Here is a 17,830-nt window from a genome sequence, read left to right as displayed (position 1 = left end):
ATTGAGATGTGGGTATCACCACAATGCTGAAAATCTAGGTTAGCACATCAGCAGATTAGTGAAGGAGTGCCATACTTCTCACTAAATCCTGGAAAGGGCACAGCCTCAGAATAAAGGGACATCCATTCAGGACGGAGATGAGGGAAGTTTCTTTACCCAGCAGGTAGCAAATCTATGGAATTCAATGCCACAAACAACTGTGGAGGCCAAGTCATTGAGTATATTTAAAGCAGAACTTGATAGATTCTTGATTAGTAAGGATGTCAAAGGTTACGGGGAGAAGGGGTTTGAGAGGAATAACAAATCAGCCATGATGGAATGGTGGAGCAAACTCAATAGGCCAAGTGGTCTAATTCTGCTCCTAAATCTTATGGTCATATGGACTTATCCCCATCTCCAAGCAAAAGATCTTAGAGCTTTTCCAGAACAAGCCCAATGATCTGAGCAACAATCAAGAAAAGAAGATTAATTTAAGGGGGTCAGCTTCGTGCAAACTGGCTGCCACAGCTGTAACAGTGCCTCCATTTCAAAAATTCCTCACTGCTATAAAGTGACTGCGATGTCCAAAAGGAAATAGTAGAGTTACAAGTGGATGGTCTTTGCTGGAGCAGAACTGTTAAGAATGTTTTGAAGGGCTGGAAGTACCTTTAATAACAAAGGACAGGCTCTTCAGCCCACAGTGTCTGTGTCTAACATGATGCCTTAAATGGTAAGAGGGGGGAAATCGTTTCCAAAACTTACCTTTGTTGGGTGGTGCCAGTTTGAAGTTGTGCATCTTCAGTCGATCCAGAACAGCACTGCGGTTTTCCTCTTTGCCCCAGAAAGAAAGCTGCACAGGCATGGTGAACACGTTGTTAGCTCCATAGGGGACAACCCTGTTGGGAAAGGAATCGACAGAAGCAGTGATTCACAGCCATTCCCCATCCTGCACATCACCAGTGATTGACTGAAATTACACCAGTCTTACTGCAGATAATAAAGCTGCACAGACATCAAATCTACAGTTTTACATCTAAATGGGAAGCAAATGTCACCCACATTGTAGGAGTGTGACTCTGTGGCTGTACGATACAAGTTCCACTTCTGGCGACAGGAGGTCAGCAGCACTGGGATAGTCACCATGGAGCTGGCAGCATTCCCTCCCCTCAAAGCCCACCACTGCAGTGTTAACTTATCAATTGCGTGCCATAGTGGGAGGTCCCAGGTCACATTTTTCAAAATGTTGGCGCCACAGGAGCTCCACAAAACAAATAATAACACTGAGCACTGAGCCTACAAATCAAGGAGGCAAGCTGCCACCCTGCAGCTTAAGCAACTGCTGATGTGGAGAAGGAAACATGAAGCACTCCCACAGGAGCAGCTTGTTGTATTTATTGCCAGACTTTAGATTACTCCAAATTAGAAATTTTACATTTCAATTTGATTCTCCCTAAGCATTCACATCTAACAAAGAATCCTTTCCACACTGCCCACAATTCATTTCAACGGAAGAGATAATCAAATGAACGTTAACCAGACAACCAATTTGCTGCCACAGACTGTCACACTCCTCTAGATCAGCAACTCAATCTCTTCTCCACTGACAATTTAATTCCAATTTGGTTCCTCTTAACTCAAGATTTGCAGACTGACAAACAACCAATGTGCAAAAGAAGACAATCTGTGCAAATACAATAAAAAATATAAGAAATAAATAATGCCTCTCAAAGTCCAACCCTACGTCTCTTGTCTTGAGAGATGGAAACGGGTAAGGCCAGCCAACAGGGCTCTGGTGAAGCTGTATAGGCCAATCCCCTGCACAGTGGATACAATGGAGTACAGAAATATTGACAAACTCCAGCCATACTATCGATTTTGAATGATGGAGACGGGAGGTCTATGATCTATAGATCAATGGCCTATGCTCCACTGGGAGCTAAGGGCCCAAGAAGAAATGATAAATAATATTAAGTACACGAGTTGTAGAATCTTTGAAATTGAGTCCGTAGGTTGTGGAACCTGTTCCAAGTTGAGATGAGAGTAGTTATTCCCGTTGGTTCAAGAGCCTGATAGTTGAAGGGTAATAACTGTTCCTGAACCTGGTGGTATGGGAACCAAGATCTTCCAAGATCTGCATTAAAGCCATGCTGGTGGAAAATATTCCCTGGTGCACAAGATGGAACAAATTTGAAAACTTCATTATTTTTATGTTTTATTACGCAGACTTCAGGAAACTTGCCAAACAGTTGCGACAATCTAAAGGTGTGCTTGTGTCGACAAAACACCTTCACTAGAATCTCAAGCTTTCCAAAAGAGGTTCTCTGTAAAAGATTTGTCCTGGTAATGCTGTCACTGGCTCTTTCAATTCAGCAGGTTTGAATAATTTTAAAAGTGATGAGTTAAATTATTTTTGATAATGTTGATAGAGAGAGGTTGAGTTCTAGGAAAATGCAATGGCCTTATTAAAAAAAAAGTATCTGTAATGTCAATTCAATCAGGAAGATTCCGTACACACCATTTCCTTTGCACAATCTGAACCACAGATCAGAACATTTGAGGTTACATTCTCAGTACATTCCCTTACTCCAAAAGATGTCATTACAAATCTTCAGGTCTACATGCCTTGCAAAGAAATCACAATCCTTGCAACTTCACACCATTCAGGCCATGCTCTCTTCTTGCTACCACCAACAGGCATGAGGTACAGGAGCCTTCAGTCCCACACCACCAGGTTCAGGAATAGTTATTACCCTACGACCATCTGGCTCCTGACTCAGCGTGGACAACTCCACTCACTACAGCTCTGAATGGACTCCACAACCTACAGACTCACTTTCAAGGATTCCACAGTCATGTTCTCAGTATTTATTTTTTTATATGCACAGTTTTCTACTTTTGCACATTGGTTGTTTGTCAGCCTTTAAGTATAGTTCTTCATAAATTCTATTGCATTTCATTATTTTCCTGTGAACACAAGAAAATGAATCTCAAGTTAGTGTAAGGCAATATATGCATATTTTGACAATAAATTTACTTTGACTTAATTCCACCACTCATCTACATTATGAGCAATTTACCTCCCAATATGATGTATGTTAAAATTCCACACCTTAATCCCAAGTTCAGAATAGCCCGTATTTTAAAAAATGCTATTAAAATTCACGTGCATCCTGAACAACATGTCGGGCTGGGGTGTGGTAGCAGTGAGGAGTGTAGTTTTGCATTGATGCTTTGCCTTTAGTTAGTTTTAGTCTGGTCAGAATAGGGAGCAAGTCAGTGAATGATATTTTTCATTGACTGTTCATCCGTTAAATATGCTTAGGAATGCTTGGCCTAAAATATGCCTGAATACTCTTAGACTGTTTATTTCATTATGTCATTAGTTTAGTTTCATTAGTTATATCTTACAAGATCATTCAACTTTGCTGGTTTCCCGATAAAGGGCAGAGCATACTTTCTTCAACTTTAGAACTGAGTTATTTGTGAAACGCATCATGCAGTGTCAAACCCCGTGCTTAGTTGCTCAGCAGTTTTGGTTTGTTTCAAAGCAACTGCTACACAATGGATATAGCTCAACCTCCATCTCTTACTTCATGCTTACTCACCCTTCAACTCTGGCCAGTTTATTATCTAAGATGAAGGCCAGGGGCGCCGCCAACTCCCGTTTGATGTGTCCCACTTGAATACCGTTCACATTATTTACCTGGACTGCATTACTGTCATAAGGATTGTTCGGATCTCGCTGAAGAGCAACCATTTCATTGTTGCTCACCTGAGAACAATATCAAAACAAATTAGTTTTCAGCATAGCATTTCCACAATCCTGGGACATTGTATACTGTAATGTCTCAAGTGCAGTAAACACAACTTCACCTCTCACGCTTGTATCAAAGAGATTGTCCACCGGCAATCAACAAACTGCACAAACAACATCTCTTGCTGGACAATGGATAACTACTTACAAATTTCAGGTTATCTAAAACTACCACATCTAAAGAGGTTCATGCCACAAGGGGGAAAAACTATCTGTATATTTAATAATTTTATCTTCTCAGATACCACTACAAATTTTAGCATACCTACAGTACTGTTAGGAATTATTGAGAAGTCATGAATTATGTGAATATCATTATGAGCCATGTCGTATGACATAGGCGATACTGGCTCCATAACCATGACTGCTCTTGGCAAATTCTTCTACAGTAGTGGTTTGCCATAGTCTTCTTCTGGGCAGTGTCTTTACAAGACAGGTGACCCCAGCCATGATCTATACTCTTTAGAGATTCTTTGGCGTCAGTTGTCACATAACCAGGACTCGTGATATACACCAGCTGCTCATGTGATCATCCACCACCTGCTCGCATGGTTTCACATGGCACTGATTGGGATCTAAGCAGGTACCATACCTAGCCCAAGGATAACCTGGAGGTCAGCGGAGGGAAGGAGCACCTTTTACCTCCTTTGGTAAAGATGCATCTCCACCCCAACACCCACTATATGAATATATCAGATATTAATTCAAATGAGAAATAGTCTTTTATTCTCAATGTAATTTACAAACAGTAAATTTGAAGTTAAAAAGTTAAAATGGCAACTTCATGAACAAAGCTGGCCCATAGCAAGGAACTGGCCGCTAAGAGATATGATTAGGAAACTCTTCTTCGATTTGTGCCAGTCACTCTTTAATTCAATTTAAAATTGTACATCGTTACTATTTGACAAAGGAGGGACTGTCTAAAATGTTTCCTAATGTTGATAGTCAGTGTGATAGATGTAAAACTGAGACAGCTACATTGACACGTATGTTTTGGTCGTGTTCTGTATTGAAACAGTTCTGGAAATCTATTTTCTCTACAATTTCTAAAGCTTTAAAAATTAATTTACAACCTAATAAATTGACAGTTTTGTTCGGTATAATCCCTCAATATATTCATGGTATTTCTATATCATACCAACATGTAATTGCATTTGTTACATTATTGGCCAGAAGGGCTATTTCATTGAAATGGAAAGATGCCTCTGCTCCCACTTTGATACAATGGTTCTCTCAGGTGATGTTATGTCTTAGTTTGGATAAAAAATCAGAAGTCAAACTTTTGATCCTCGATTTGACTTTGAGAAAAAGTGGGGTTCTTTTGCCCACTACTATCATCTGATTTGAGTTAAATAAGATGGTTTCCTTCTGATTCTTGTTTAAATGGATTTGAGTTGGTGGATTGATATTTTTCTTTTATGGAAGCTTGTATAGCGTATAGCTCATAGTCATAGTCATACTTTATTGATCCCAAGGGAAATTGGCTTTCGTTACAGTTGCTCCATTAATAATAAATAGTAATAAGACCATAAATAGTTAAATAGTAATAGGTAATTTATGCCAGGAAATAAGTCCAGGACCAGCCTATTGGCTCAGGGTGTCTGACCCTCCAAGGGAGGAGTTGTAAACTTTGATGGCCACAGGCAGGAATGACTTCCTATGACGCTCTGTGTTGCATCTCGGTGAAATGAGTCTCTGGCTTAATATACTCCTGTGCCCAACCAGTACATTACGTAGTGGATGGGAGACATTGACCAAAATGGCAAGCAACTTGGACAGCATCCTCTTTTCAGACACCACCGTCAGAGAGTCCAGTTCCATCCCCACAACATCACTGGCCTTACAAATGAGTCCAGCACACAGCAGCAAACATGATAGCACTGGCCACCACAGACTCGTAGAACATCCTCAGCATCGTCCGGCAGATGTTAAAAGACCTCAGTCTCCTCAGGAAATAGAGACGGCTCTGACCCTTCTTGTAGACAGCCTCAGTGTTCTTTGACCAGTCCAGTTTATTGTCAATTCATATCCCCAGGTATTTGTAATCCTCCACCATGTCCACACTGACCCCCTGGATGGAAACAGGGGTCACTGGTACCTTAGCTCTCCTCAGGTCTACCACCAGCTCCTTAGTCTTTTTCACATTAAGCTGCAGATAATTCTGCTCACACCATGTGACAAAGTTTCCTACCGTAGCCCTGTACTCAGCCTCATCTCCCTTGCTGATGCATCCAACTATGGCAGTCATCAGAAAACTTCTGAAGATGACAAGACTCTGTGCAGTAGTTGAAGTCAGAAGTGTAAATGGTGAAGAGAAAGGGAGACAAGACAGTCCCCTGTGAAGCCCCAGTGCTGCAGATCACTCTGTCAGACACACTGTTGCAAGCACACTTACTGTGGTCTGCCAGTCAAGTAATCAAGAATCCATGACACTAGGAAAGCATCCACCTGCATCGCTGTCAGCTTCTCCCCTAGCAGAGCAGGACGGATGGTGTTGAACGCACTGGAGAAGTCAAACATCATGACCCTCACAGTGCTCACAGGCTTGTCCAGCTGGGCGTAGACACTGTTCAGCAGGTAGACGATGGCATCCTCAACTCTTAGTCGGGGCCTGTAGGCAAATTGGAGGGGATCTAAGTGTGGCCTGAACATAGGCTGGAGCAGCTCCAGAACAAGTCTCTCCAGGCTCTTCATGATGTGGGAGGTCAATGCCACTGGTCTGTAGTCATTGAGGCTGCTGGGGTGCGGCGTCTTCGGCACAGGGACGAGGCAGGACGTCTTCCGCAGCACAGGAACCCTCCGGAGCCTCAGGCTCAGGTTGAATACATGGTGAAGTACTCCACATAGCTGAGGGGCACAGGCTTTGAGCACCCTGGTACTGACACCATCCAGCCCTGCAGCCTTACTTGGGTTGAGATGCTTGGTGAGCTGTCTACTCATCTGTTTAGCTGTGAAGCCCACCGTGGTGGTTTCGTGTGAGGAAGGGGTATAGTCATGAGAGCAGGGTGGGGGACTGTGAGGAGGGGTAGGAGGGGAGAGTGGAATATGTGTTGGTTGGGGGCCGACAACAGATGACTCATGTGAGGGATGGGCAGGGGCCACAAAGTCAAATCTTTTAACGAACAGGTTAAGTTCGTTGGCCCTGTCCACACTGCCTTCAGCTCCTCTGTTGCTAGCTTGCCGGAACCCAGCGATGGTCCTCATCTCCCTCTAGACCTCTCTCATGTTGTTCTGCTGGAGTTTCCACTCAAGCTTCCTCCTGTACCTGTCTTTAGCCTCTCCGGGATCATGCTCCCAATGGTTTTTTTTTTCTTTTTGTTTTTTTTTGTTAGCAGGGTTTTTTGTTTTAGTTAGTAGGGGTTCTTTTTTCCTTCTTTTTTCCAAAAAAAATTCTTAACACTATTTTTTCTAATTATTGATATATTGTTTAGCTTTGTTAATCAGTTATTCAGAAAGCCGTTGATTAGACAATCAAGATTTGAATAGCTCAGACTCAGCAGAAAGCAACTGATTGGGCAATCGAGGTCAGGTGACCTAGCATTTTGAAAAGCTCAAACAGGTAAATAGAGGGATAGCTCAAGCGAAGCGGCCAGAGCGTGAATGGGCCAGTGAAGGAGTGGAGCTTTGAGGCTTTGACTCGAGAGATTCTGGCAGTTTTGGCAGTTGGTCTGTGCAATCAAGTCAATCAAGATTTGAATAGATCAGCAGAAAGCCGTTGATTAGACAATCAAGATTTGAATAGCTCAGACTTAGCAGAAAGTAGCTGATTGGGCAATCGAGGTCAGGTGACCCAGCATTTTGAAAAGCTCAAACAGATAAATAGAGGGATAGCTCAAGCGAAACGGCCAGTGAATGAGTGGGCCAGTGAAGGAGTAGAGCTTTGAGACTTTGACGAGAAAAGGCAGAGGACAAGCTTGCTCGCAGTCTAGTCTTTACAATGAGGCAGTGATGTGCCTCTCATGTGAGATGTGGCAGTCTTGGGGGAGCGCCCCTCTCCCGCACTCACATCTGCCAGAAGTGCATATGGCTGGGCGATCTAGAAGACCGTGTAAGGAATCTGGAGCAGCACCTGGATGACCTTCGACTCATAAGAGAGAATGAGGCAGTCATAGATGAGAGCTACAGGGAAGTAGTCACACCTAGGCTGTCGGAAGCAGGTCGTTGGGTGACAGTCAGAGAAGGGAAAGCGAAGGTGAGCAGACAGGTAGTGCAGAGCACCCCTGTAGCCATTTCCTTGAATAATAAGTTTACCGTCCTGGATACTGTTGGCGGGGACGGCCGACCAGGTGTGAGCCACGGTGGCAGGGCCACAGGCACTGAGTCTGACCCGGTGGTGCAGAAGGGTGGGATGGAGAAGAGGAGAGCTGTTGTCATTGGAGACTCTATAGCCAGGGGAATAGACAGGAGATTTTGTGGATGTGAGAAGGACACCTGCATGGTTTGTTGCCTCTCGGGTGTCAAGGTCCAGGATGTCTCTGACCGGGTGCACAACATCCTGGTACGACAGGGAAAGGAACCAGAAGTTGTTATACATGTTGGGACCAATGACATAGGCAGGAAGAGGGATGAGGTCCTGAAGTGTGAGTTTCGGGAACTAGGCAGAAGGCTGAAGAACAGGACCTCAAGGGTGGCGTTCTCAGGATTGCTGCCACTGCTACGTGACAGTAATGGTAAGAAATGGAGGAGATGGCAGTTGAATGCGTGGCTTTGGAGTTGGTGCAGGGAGAAGGGTTTTGGATTTTTGGATCATTGGGATCTCTTCTGGGGAAGGTGAGACCTGTACAGATTGGATGGGTTGCACCTGAACCGGAGAGGGAGCAATATCCTTGCAGGTAGGTTTGCGAGCATGTTTCGGGAGGGTTTAAACTAATTTGCGAGGGGGATGGGACCCAGAGCGATAGAGCAGTGAAAGAAGTGCATGGAGTAAAGCCAGATCTAACATATAGAGAGGCTTTGAGGAAAGAGATGCAGAATAAACGGTGTAAAGACAGTAAGGTGGAAGGGCTGAAATGTGTGTACCTCAATGCAAGAAGCATCAGGAACAAAGGCTGTTAAGTTCGTCCAGGACGGATTCCTGTCACAGTATGTGGACAGGCCGACTGGGGGAATGCCATACTCGATCTAGTACTAGGTAATGAACCGGGTCAGGTCACAGATCTCTCAGTGGGTGAGCATCTGGGGGACAGTGACCACTGCTCCCTGGCCTTTAGCATTATCATGGAAAAGGATAGAATCAGAGAGGACAGGAAAATTTTTAATTGGGGAAAGGCAAATTATGAGGCTATAACGCTAGAACTTGCGGGTGTGAATTGGGATGATGTTTTTGCAGGGAAATGTGAAGAAAAAAAGGATGACAGGAGTGAAGGTGGGACTGATTAGAGATAAAGGTGGGAAGATGTGCCTGGAGGCTGTGGAAGTGAGCGAGGTCCTCAATGAATACTTCTCTGCGGTATTCACCAATGAGAGGCAACTTGATAATGGTGAGGACAATATGAGTGAGGTTGACGTTCTGAAGCATGTTGATATTAAGGGAGAGGAGGTGTTGGAGTTATTAAAATACATTAGGACAGATAAGTCCCCGGGGCCTGATGGAATATTCCCCAGGCTGCTCCACGAGGCGAGGGAAGAGATTGCTGAGCCTCTGGCTAGGATCTTTATGTCCTCGTTGTCCACGGGAATGATACCGGAGGATTGGAGGGAGGTGAATGTTGTCCCCTTGTTCAAAAAAGGTAGTAGGGATAGTCTGGGTAATTATAGACCAGTGAGCCTTGCGTCTGTGGTGGGAAAGCTGTTGGAAAAGATTCTTAGAGATAGGGCAGATCGTGTCTAACAAGCCTGATAGAGTTCTTTGAGGAAGTGACCAGGCATATGGATGAGGGTAGTGCAGTGGATGTGATCTATATGGATTTTAGTAAGGCATTTGACAAGGTTCCACACGGTAGGCTTATTCAGAAAGTCAGAAGGCATGGGATCCAGGGAAGTTTGGCCAGGTGGATTCAGAATTGGCTTGCCTGCAGAAGGCAGAGGGTCGTGGTGGAGGGAGTACATTCAGATTGGAGGATTGTGACTAGTGGTGTCCCACAAGGATCTGTTCTGGGACCTCTACTTCTCGTGATTTTTATTAACGACCTGGATGTGGGAGTAGAAGGGTGGGTTGGCAAGTTTGCAGACGACACAAAGATTGGTGGTGTTGTAGATGGTGTAGAGAATTGTCAAAGATTTTTGAGAGACATTGATAAGATGCAGAAGTGGGCTGAGAAGTGGCAGATGGAGTTCAACCCAGAGAAGTGTGAGGTGGTACACTTTGGAAGGACAAACTCCAAGGCAGAGTACAAAGTAAATGGCAGGATACTTGGCAGTGTGGAGGAGCAGAGGGATCTGGGGGTACACGTCCACAGATCCCTGAAAGTTGCCTCAGAGATGGACAGGGTAGTTAAGAAAGCTTATGAGGTGTTAGCTTTCATAGGTCGAGGGATAGAGTTTAAGAGTCGCGATGTAATGATGCAGCTCTATAAAACTCTGGTTAAGCCACACTTGGAGTACTGTGTCCAGTACTGGTCGCCTCAGTATAGGAAGGATGTGGAAGCATTGGAAAGGGTACAGAGGAGATTTACCAGGATGCTGCCTGGTTTAGAGAGTATGCATTATGATCAGAGATTAAGGGAACGAGGGCTTTACTCTTTGGAGAGAAGGAGGATGAGAGGAGACATGATAGAGGTGTACAAGATAATAAGAGGAACAGATAGAGTGGATAGTAAACACAAAATAATCTGCAGATGCTGGGGTCAAAGCAACACTCACAACACACTGGAGGAACTCAGCAGGTCGGGCAGCATCCGTGGAAACGATCAGTCGACGTTACGGGCTGATCATTTCCACGGATGCTGCCCGACCTGCTGAGATAGAGTGGATAGCCAGCGCCTCTTCCCCAGGGCACCACTGCTCAATACAAGAGGACATGGCTTTAAGGTAAGGGGTGGGAAGTTCAAGGGGGATATTAGAGGAAGGTTTTTTACTCAGAGAGTGGTTGGTGTATGGAATGCACTGCCTGAGTCAGTGGTGGAGGCAGATACACTACTGAAGTTTAAGAGACTACTAGACAGGTATACGGAGGAATTTAAGGTGGGGGCTTATATGGGAGGCAGGGTTTGAGGGTCAGCACAACATTGTGGGCCGAAGGGCCTGTACTGTGCTGTACTATTCTATGGTCTATGTAATTTAATTCCTCATTGTACATATTGACACGTAGACTTGATTACTTTAATCCATTTTTTGTTGATCTCAATAATAATCAATAAAAAAGATTTAAAAATGAAAATGAAGGAAACTGACTAAGATGCTGTCATCTGTATTAGACAATGGGGTTATGTTAAATGGCCTGCAGGCAACTATAGACTAAGTTATTTGCACCATAATACACAAGTTCAATGAAGCTTGCAGGCCAGACTGATATTATCACCTTGAACATCAAACATAGTCACAAGCATAACTGATCTATCAATAGTTGAGAGAGTTATATACTCAAAAGAGTCAGCCCATACAAGACTAATTTTGGGTGTCCGGTTTCTCTGTCCTCAGAAGCTTTTAGATCATCTGTGTGAATTAGTTTGTCTCAGCAAAGTTGTTTGAACCTTCAGAGTTGTCATATCAATTACAATGTGTTTCCACTAAATATGTACCCCAAAGGTCAAACATCTTCAAGGAGCGATACCTCAAAAAGATGGCACCCATCATTAAAGTACCTTTGATCTTAAGGGTATAAGATTGTGATGCATTTTGAGTTGGGAGACTGTAACTGAGATGATCTCCAAGATGAATAAAGATTTCATATCCATCAGCTTCTCCAGCGAATTAGTTATCGTCACAACACATACCTTCTGGAGGTCAAACACTTGCCTAGGGTTTACCACGTTGATATTGTACACTGAAGAAAACTAGAGGACGCAGTGACTAACAAAGCCAACCAGAGGCACAGCTAGCACTGGGAGAGGCCCTGCACTCCACCAATCATCTGCCTCCCTGTGGAAGTTTGAGCCCAGGACTATACTGTGCACAAGGTAGGCAAATGGTGACTGATTATCAGGTGATTCCCTCCCCACAGATTTTGTTACCAAAACATCAATTAGTTCTACACTAACCTCCTACTCTCCATTTCCAATTATTAAAACATTCTTATTACTTTTTTTAAATAAGTACTTATAGCACTAAAGGAGGGCATTTTGGCCTATTGGTTTTATACTAGCACAGAGCCCACCAATTTTATATAACCATATAACAATTACAGCACGGAAACAGGCCATATCGACCCTTCTAGTCTGTGCTGAACTTTTACTCTCACCTAGTCCCACCAACCTGCACTCGGCCCATAACCCTCCATTCCTTTCATGTCCATATAGCTGTCCAATTTAACTTTAAATGACAACATCGAACCTGCCTCAACCACTTCTGCTGGAAGCTCGTTCCACACAGCCACCACTCTCTGTGTAAAGAAGTTCCCCCTCATGTTACCCTTAAACTTTTGCCCTTTAACTCTCAACTCATTTTCTTCTATTAAAATTTCCCTGTAATCCAGGGGTTCCCAACCTGGGGTTCACAGACCCCTTGCTTAATGGTATTGGTTCACAGCATTAAAAAAAAAGATTGGGAACCCCTGCTGTAAACAATTCTCTGCACATTCCCATTGGTTCAATACGAGGACTCAATTTAAAAGAGCAAATAGCCTATATCACCAGATTGATTCCTGGGATGGCAGGACTTTCATATGAAGAAAGACTGGATGAACTGGGCTTGTACTCGTTGGAATTTAGAAGATTGAGGGGGGATCTGATTGAAACGTATAAGATCCTAAAGGGATTGGACAGGCTAGATGCAGGAAGATTGTTCCCGATGTTGGGGAAGTCCAGAACGAGGGGCCACCGTTTGAGGATAGAGGGGAAGCCTTTTAGGACCGAGATTAGGAAAAACTTCTTCACACAGAGAGTGGTGAATCTGTGGAATTCTCTGCCGCAGGAAGCAGTTGATGTCAGTTCATTGGCTATATTTAAGAGGGAGTTAGATATGGCCCTTGTGGCTACGGGGGTCAGGGGGTATGGAGGGAAGGCTGGGGCGGGGTTCTGAGTTGGATGATCAGCCATGATCATAATAAATGGCGGTGCAGGCTCGAAGGGCCGAATGGCCTACTCCTGCACCTATTTTCTATGTTTCTATCATGCATATCCTTGTCACATGGGAGCAAAGCAGAGCATCTTCAGGAAATCCAAGAACAGGATTAAACCTGGGTTGCTGAAACTACGAGGCAGTAGCTCTATTTATTAATTATACAAGTTTAATCTGCACACTTAAATTAATTCAACTAATAATCAATCTTTATAAATGAAGGCATAACTTAACTGTTTGTACTATTGTAATAGAAAGGAAGGATATCCTACCACACCAGTGTAATAACGTAATCCAACTATATTTCCTCGGAGGTTTCCAAACAGGACAGCCGAATCCAGATCCTCATCTGCTGCTGCCGTGTCATCTGCAAGTGTGCGGTTTATCATTTGGGACAGTGACTCTTCTGGATCCACAGCAAAGAGATAACTGCCATCGGAGAAATGGGAAGCGGATCGTCCCCCCAGGTACTGGGAACTGTACCAATTCCGCCACGATAACATGCTATGAAAGCAAAGCAAAACCACCCTGATTTATGAGAGCAAATCACTTAAATTCACAGTATATCGATATTTGAAATTAACCTTTTTACTGCAGCCAACATGGAGCAGGTTGTTTCCTGCAAGCATCATAAATCCTACAGCATTTCATAAGTCTGCTCCAACGCATGACCATGCTTGGGTAATAATATCAAACAGTAATATACTTCATTGTTTTGGGTAAACACGACATGGAGCTCATAATGGGAGATGGTTCCATCCACTCCCTCATCAGCTTATGTGTCAGCAATTTACTTTTATTATCAACAATAATTTGTAGTTAACACAAATGACACATTTCACTGTATGCTTCAATGTATAGGTGATGAAAAAAACTTGAATCTTAAATCCCATTTTGGCTTCCAAGGGATAAAAGATTTCAAAATGAGAAAGCAGCTTCACTGCATCTGAGATTACCTAAAAATTCAAGGTTTTTTTTTAAATAAATCAGAGTACATATATGTGTAACCATATACAACCCTGAGATTCATTTTCCTGTGGGCATACTCAGCAAATCTATACAACAGTAACTGCAAAAGCATCAATGAAAGATCAAGCAGAGTGCAAAAAGCAACAAACTGTGCAAATTCAAATATAACTAAATAGCAATAAACAATGAGAATTTGAGATTGAGATAAAGAGTCCTTAAAGTGAGATCATTGGTTTAGGGAACATATCAATGGATGGGCAAGTGAGAGTAGTTATCCTCTTTTGTTCAAGGGCCTGATGGTTACCACTTCCTGAAATATGTCTTAATAAATTTGGCTCTAGGATTAAAACACAGTGAATACATAAATATGCTCCAAAAGGACCACAGCCTCATCGTGATTTGGAGGCTTGTGTGCCTCAACAACCTGGAGAATTATGCTTGTTGGAGTCAGGGATTTATGCTTTGGCTCTTGGTGGGGTCACCCATGCCAAACAGGCCAAAAGGTAGAGGACAGACTGAGTGGTCCATCGGTCCTCCGGTTTCAGGGGTTCAGCTCAAGGCAAACAACCCTGACTGGTAAAACTAAATTGTAATGGAAACAGCAATGAAGAATCCTTCTACATCTGAGTGTGGCCATATTCCTGAGACTACACCCAGACTGTAGCGAAAACCGAGAAGAAGCTACTGACATGTTGAAGCAAGCCAGAGATGGAGGACCTTCACTGCTGCCCTAAACACCAGTGGCATAATAAGCAGTATGTAAGAAGAGGTAAATATCCATTGCAACACAAACTGTAACACAGATACAAGAGATTCTGTAGATGCTGGAAATCCAGAGCAAGAAACAAGCTTCGGTATGCACTGCCATCTCATACACCTCCAACTTGGCTTTTGTTATATCTTTACATGTTCTTGTTCAATACGTGTGTAATGTTTTACTTTTTTTCAATCGTAGGCGATGGTTTAATCAGTAGTGTCCTGGCATCAAACTTTGCCCACAACTTTAAAAGCCTACTGAAGAATGCTCTCAGGTTAACACCCATAGAGAAATGTACTTGCACGCCAGTCCTTTAAATATCACTAGGCATGACGTATTCAGGTGCCAACTATGCAAACACCCGGAAAGCACTGTGTATATCGAGATTTTCTTCTGTGCGGATAACTGTTACTGCACTTTGTTGGGAGCTGGAGTCACTACTAAAATATTTCAAATCCTACTCAAAACCGAGCAAATAGGCTGAAAGCTGTTAGGTAGCCTACTTTTAGCTCAATTAGGACTGAGAAAAGCAAAGATCATCTGCATGATAGATTTTAAGGTTTGCCTCTCTGACTCATATAACATAATTCTGAACCTGATGGATGGCGCAGGCTCTGGCGCAGCACCGGTCCATTTCTCCATTCGTGATGAAGAGGCACTTTAAACTACACAGCTGGAAGGAATGGTCGCTGTGCTTTCTAACATTAATATTTAGTGAAGTGATGGTAACAGGAAACGTTACCATTTTCACTTCTCTCTTTTTAGAAATAAAACCTTTCATTCACTGTTTTTCTCAATGGCAAACCAGGCCCCAAAGCAAGGCAATGACAACGTTCCCGCCTGCCCTGTTCGATCTCCTATAAATATTTAACATTGGCTCAGAATTACAAAGTCTCAAGAAATGGCATGATGTGAAGGCGCTCTTAGCACAGTATTTAACCTGAGCTCCAAGTTTAAACAGGACTCTTACAGATATAAACGTCTGCAGCCCAGTCCTCATGAAAACATTTTAAAAGAAACGCAGCTCTTAAACCGCAACTCGCACATGGAAGCGTTTTACTACCTCTGCAAATAATGATAATCCTCAGCACAAAAGCAAATCGACCCCCCTGTCAGTGATTTCCAAAACAAAAAGGCCTTAAATAAGCAACCACCGGCGCGCAATCCTTCCTTTTACTTTCACATTTGCAGGCAAGGTTCATGCTGATTGACGGGAGCTTTCAGCCATACACACTGGCTCGTCGCCACTGTCCAACCTATAGAAGCGCGTAGGAGGCGGGTGTAGGGTGACGCATGCCAATAGCAGCCAATCGTCAACCAGTTACCATTCCCGCCGTTCCAACTCTTAAAGGTGGAGTGTTGACGTTGTAAATATTATGAAATATAGATACATAGAAAACCTACAACACAATACAGACTCTTCGGCCCACAAAGTTGTGCCGAACATGTCCCTACCTTAGAAATTACTAGACTTCCCCATAGCCCTCTATTTTACTAAGCTCCACGTACCTATCTAAAAGTCTCTTAAAAGACCCTATCGTATCCGCCTTCACCACCGTTGCCGGCAACTCATTCCACGCACTCACCACACTCTGAGTAAATAACTTACCCCTGTCAACTCCTCTGTATCTACTCCTCAGCACCTTAAACCTGTGTCCTCCTGTGGCAACCATTTCAGCCCTGGGAAAAAGCCTCTGACTATCAGTGCCTCTCATCATCATATACACCTCTATCAGGTCATCTCTCATCCTCCGTCGTTACAAGGAGAAACGGCCGAGTTCACTCAACCTGTTTTCATAAGGCACGCTCCCCAATCCAGGCAACATCCTTGAAAATCTCCTCTGCACCCTTTCTATGGCTTCCACATCCTTCCTGTAGTGAGGCGACCAGAACTGAGCACAGTACTCCAAGTGGGGTCTGACCAGGGTCCTACATTGCTGTAATATTACCTCTCGACTCCTAAATTCAATTCCACGATTAATGAAGGCTAATATAATGTATGCCTTCTTAACCACAGCATTAACCTGCGCAGCTGCTTTGAGCGTCCTATGGACTCGGACCCCAAGATCCTTCTGATCCTCCACACGCTAAGAGTCTTACCATTAATACTATTTTCTGCCATCATATTTGACCTACCAAAATGAACCACCTCACACTTATCTGGGTTGAACTCCATCTGCCACTTCTCAGCCCAGTTTTGCGTCCTATCAATGTCCCACTGTAACCTCTGACAGCCCTCTACACTATCCACAACACCTCCAACCTTTGTGTCATCAGTAAACTTAATAACCCATCCCTCCACTTCCTCATCCAGGTCATTTATAAAAATCAACAAGAGTAAGGGTCCCAGAACAGATCCCTCAGGCACACCACTGGTCATCGCCCTCCAAGCAGAATAACACCCGTCTACAACCACTCTTTGCCTTTTGTGGGCAAGCCAGTTCTGGATCCACAAAGCAATGTAACCTTGGATCCCATGTCTCCTTACTCTCTCAACAAGCCTTGCATGGGGTACCTTATCAAATTCCTTGCTGAAATCCATATACACTACATCTACTGCTCTTCCTTCATCAATGTGTTTAGTCACATCCTCAAAAAATTCAATCAGGCTCGTAAGGCACGACCTGCCCTTGACAAAGCCATGCTATTCCTAATCATATTATACCTCTCTAAATGTTCATAAATCCTCCCAGGTGCCAGGGTACGGGATGTCTCGGATCAGGTCCAGAATATTCTGAAGGGAGAGGGCGAGCAGCCAGTTGTCTTGGTACATGTTGGTGCCAATGACAAAGATAGGAAAAGGGAGGAGGTCCTGAGGAGAGATTTCTGGGAGTTAGGAAGGAAGCTGAGAAGCAGGACCTCCAGGGTAGTAATCTCAGGATTGCCACCTGTGCCATGTGCTAACGAGGGCAGGAGTAGTAGGATCAGGCAGATGAATGCGTGGCTGAGAGACTGGTGCAGGGGGAAGGGCTTCAGATTCTTGGATCATTGGGATCTCTTCTGGGGGAAGTATGACCTGTTCAGAAAGGACGGGTTACACCTGAACCGGAAGGGGACCAATATCCTGGTGGGAAGGTTTAATAGAGCTGTTAGGGAGGGTTTAAACTAATTTGGCAGGGGGATGGGAACCGGAATGATAGAGCGGAGGAAGGGGA

At 43.8% G+C, this 17,830-nt stretch overlaps 1 protein-coding gene across 3 annotated transcripts in view; it reads right to left on the bottom strand.

The window, feature by feature from the left end:
• hltf (helicase-like transcription factor) overlaps positions 1-17,830 on the bottom strand; it is an 81,673-nt gene that overhangs the window by 58,164 nt on the left and 5,679 nt on the right. The window contains exons 1-4 of one of the 3 annotated variants that reach the window (XM_063045382.1): positions 15,739-15,893; positions 13,222-13,453; positions 3,585-3,751; positions 742-875 (exon numbers count right to left, since the gene is read on the bottom strand). In XM_063045382.1, the coding sequence (XP_062901452.1) occupies positions 742-875; positions 3,585-3,751; positions 13,222-13,452 (532 nt within the window). In that variant the 5' untranslated portion in view covers position 13,453; positions 15,739-15,893. Of the gene's footprint in view, positions 1-741; positions 876-3,584; positions 3,752-13,221; positions 13,454-15,645; positions 15,670-15,738; positions 15,894-17,830 lie in introns of those variants that run through there. The other 2 variants (XM_063045383.1, XM_063045384.1) reach the window with 2 other exon arrangements.

This window comes from Mobula hypostoma, chromosome 4, assembly GCF_963921235.1.
Source record: "Mobula hypostoma chromosome 4, sMobHyp1.1, whole genome shotgun sequence".
In the NCBI taxonomy this organism is placed as follows: Eukaryota; Metazoa; Chordata; class Chondrichthyes; order Myliobatiformes; family Myliobatidae; genus Mobula; species Mobula hypostoma.
This window is presented reverse-complemented; position numbering and strand designations above follow the sequence as displayed.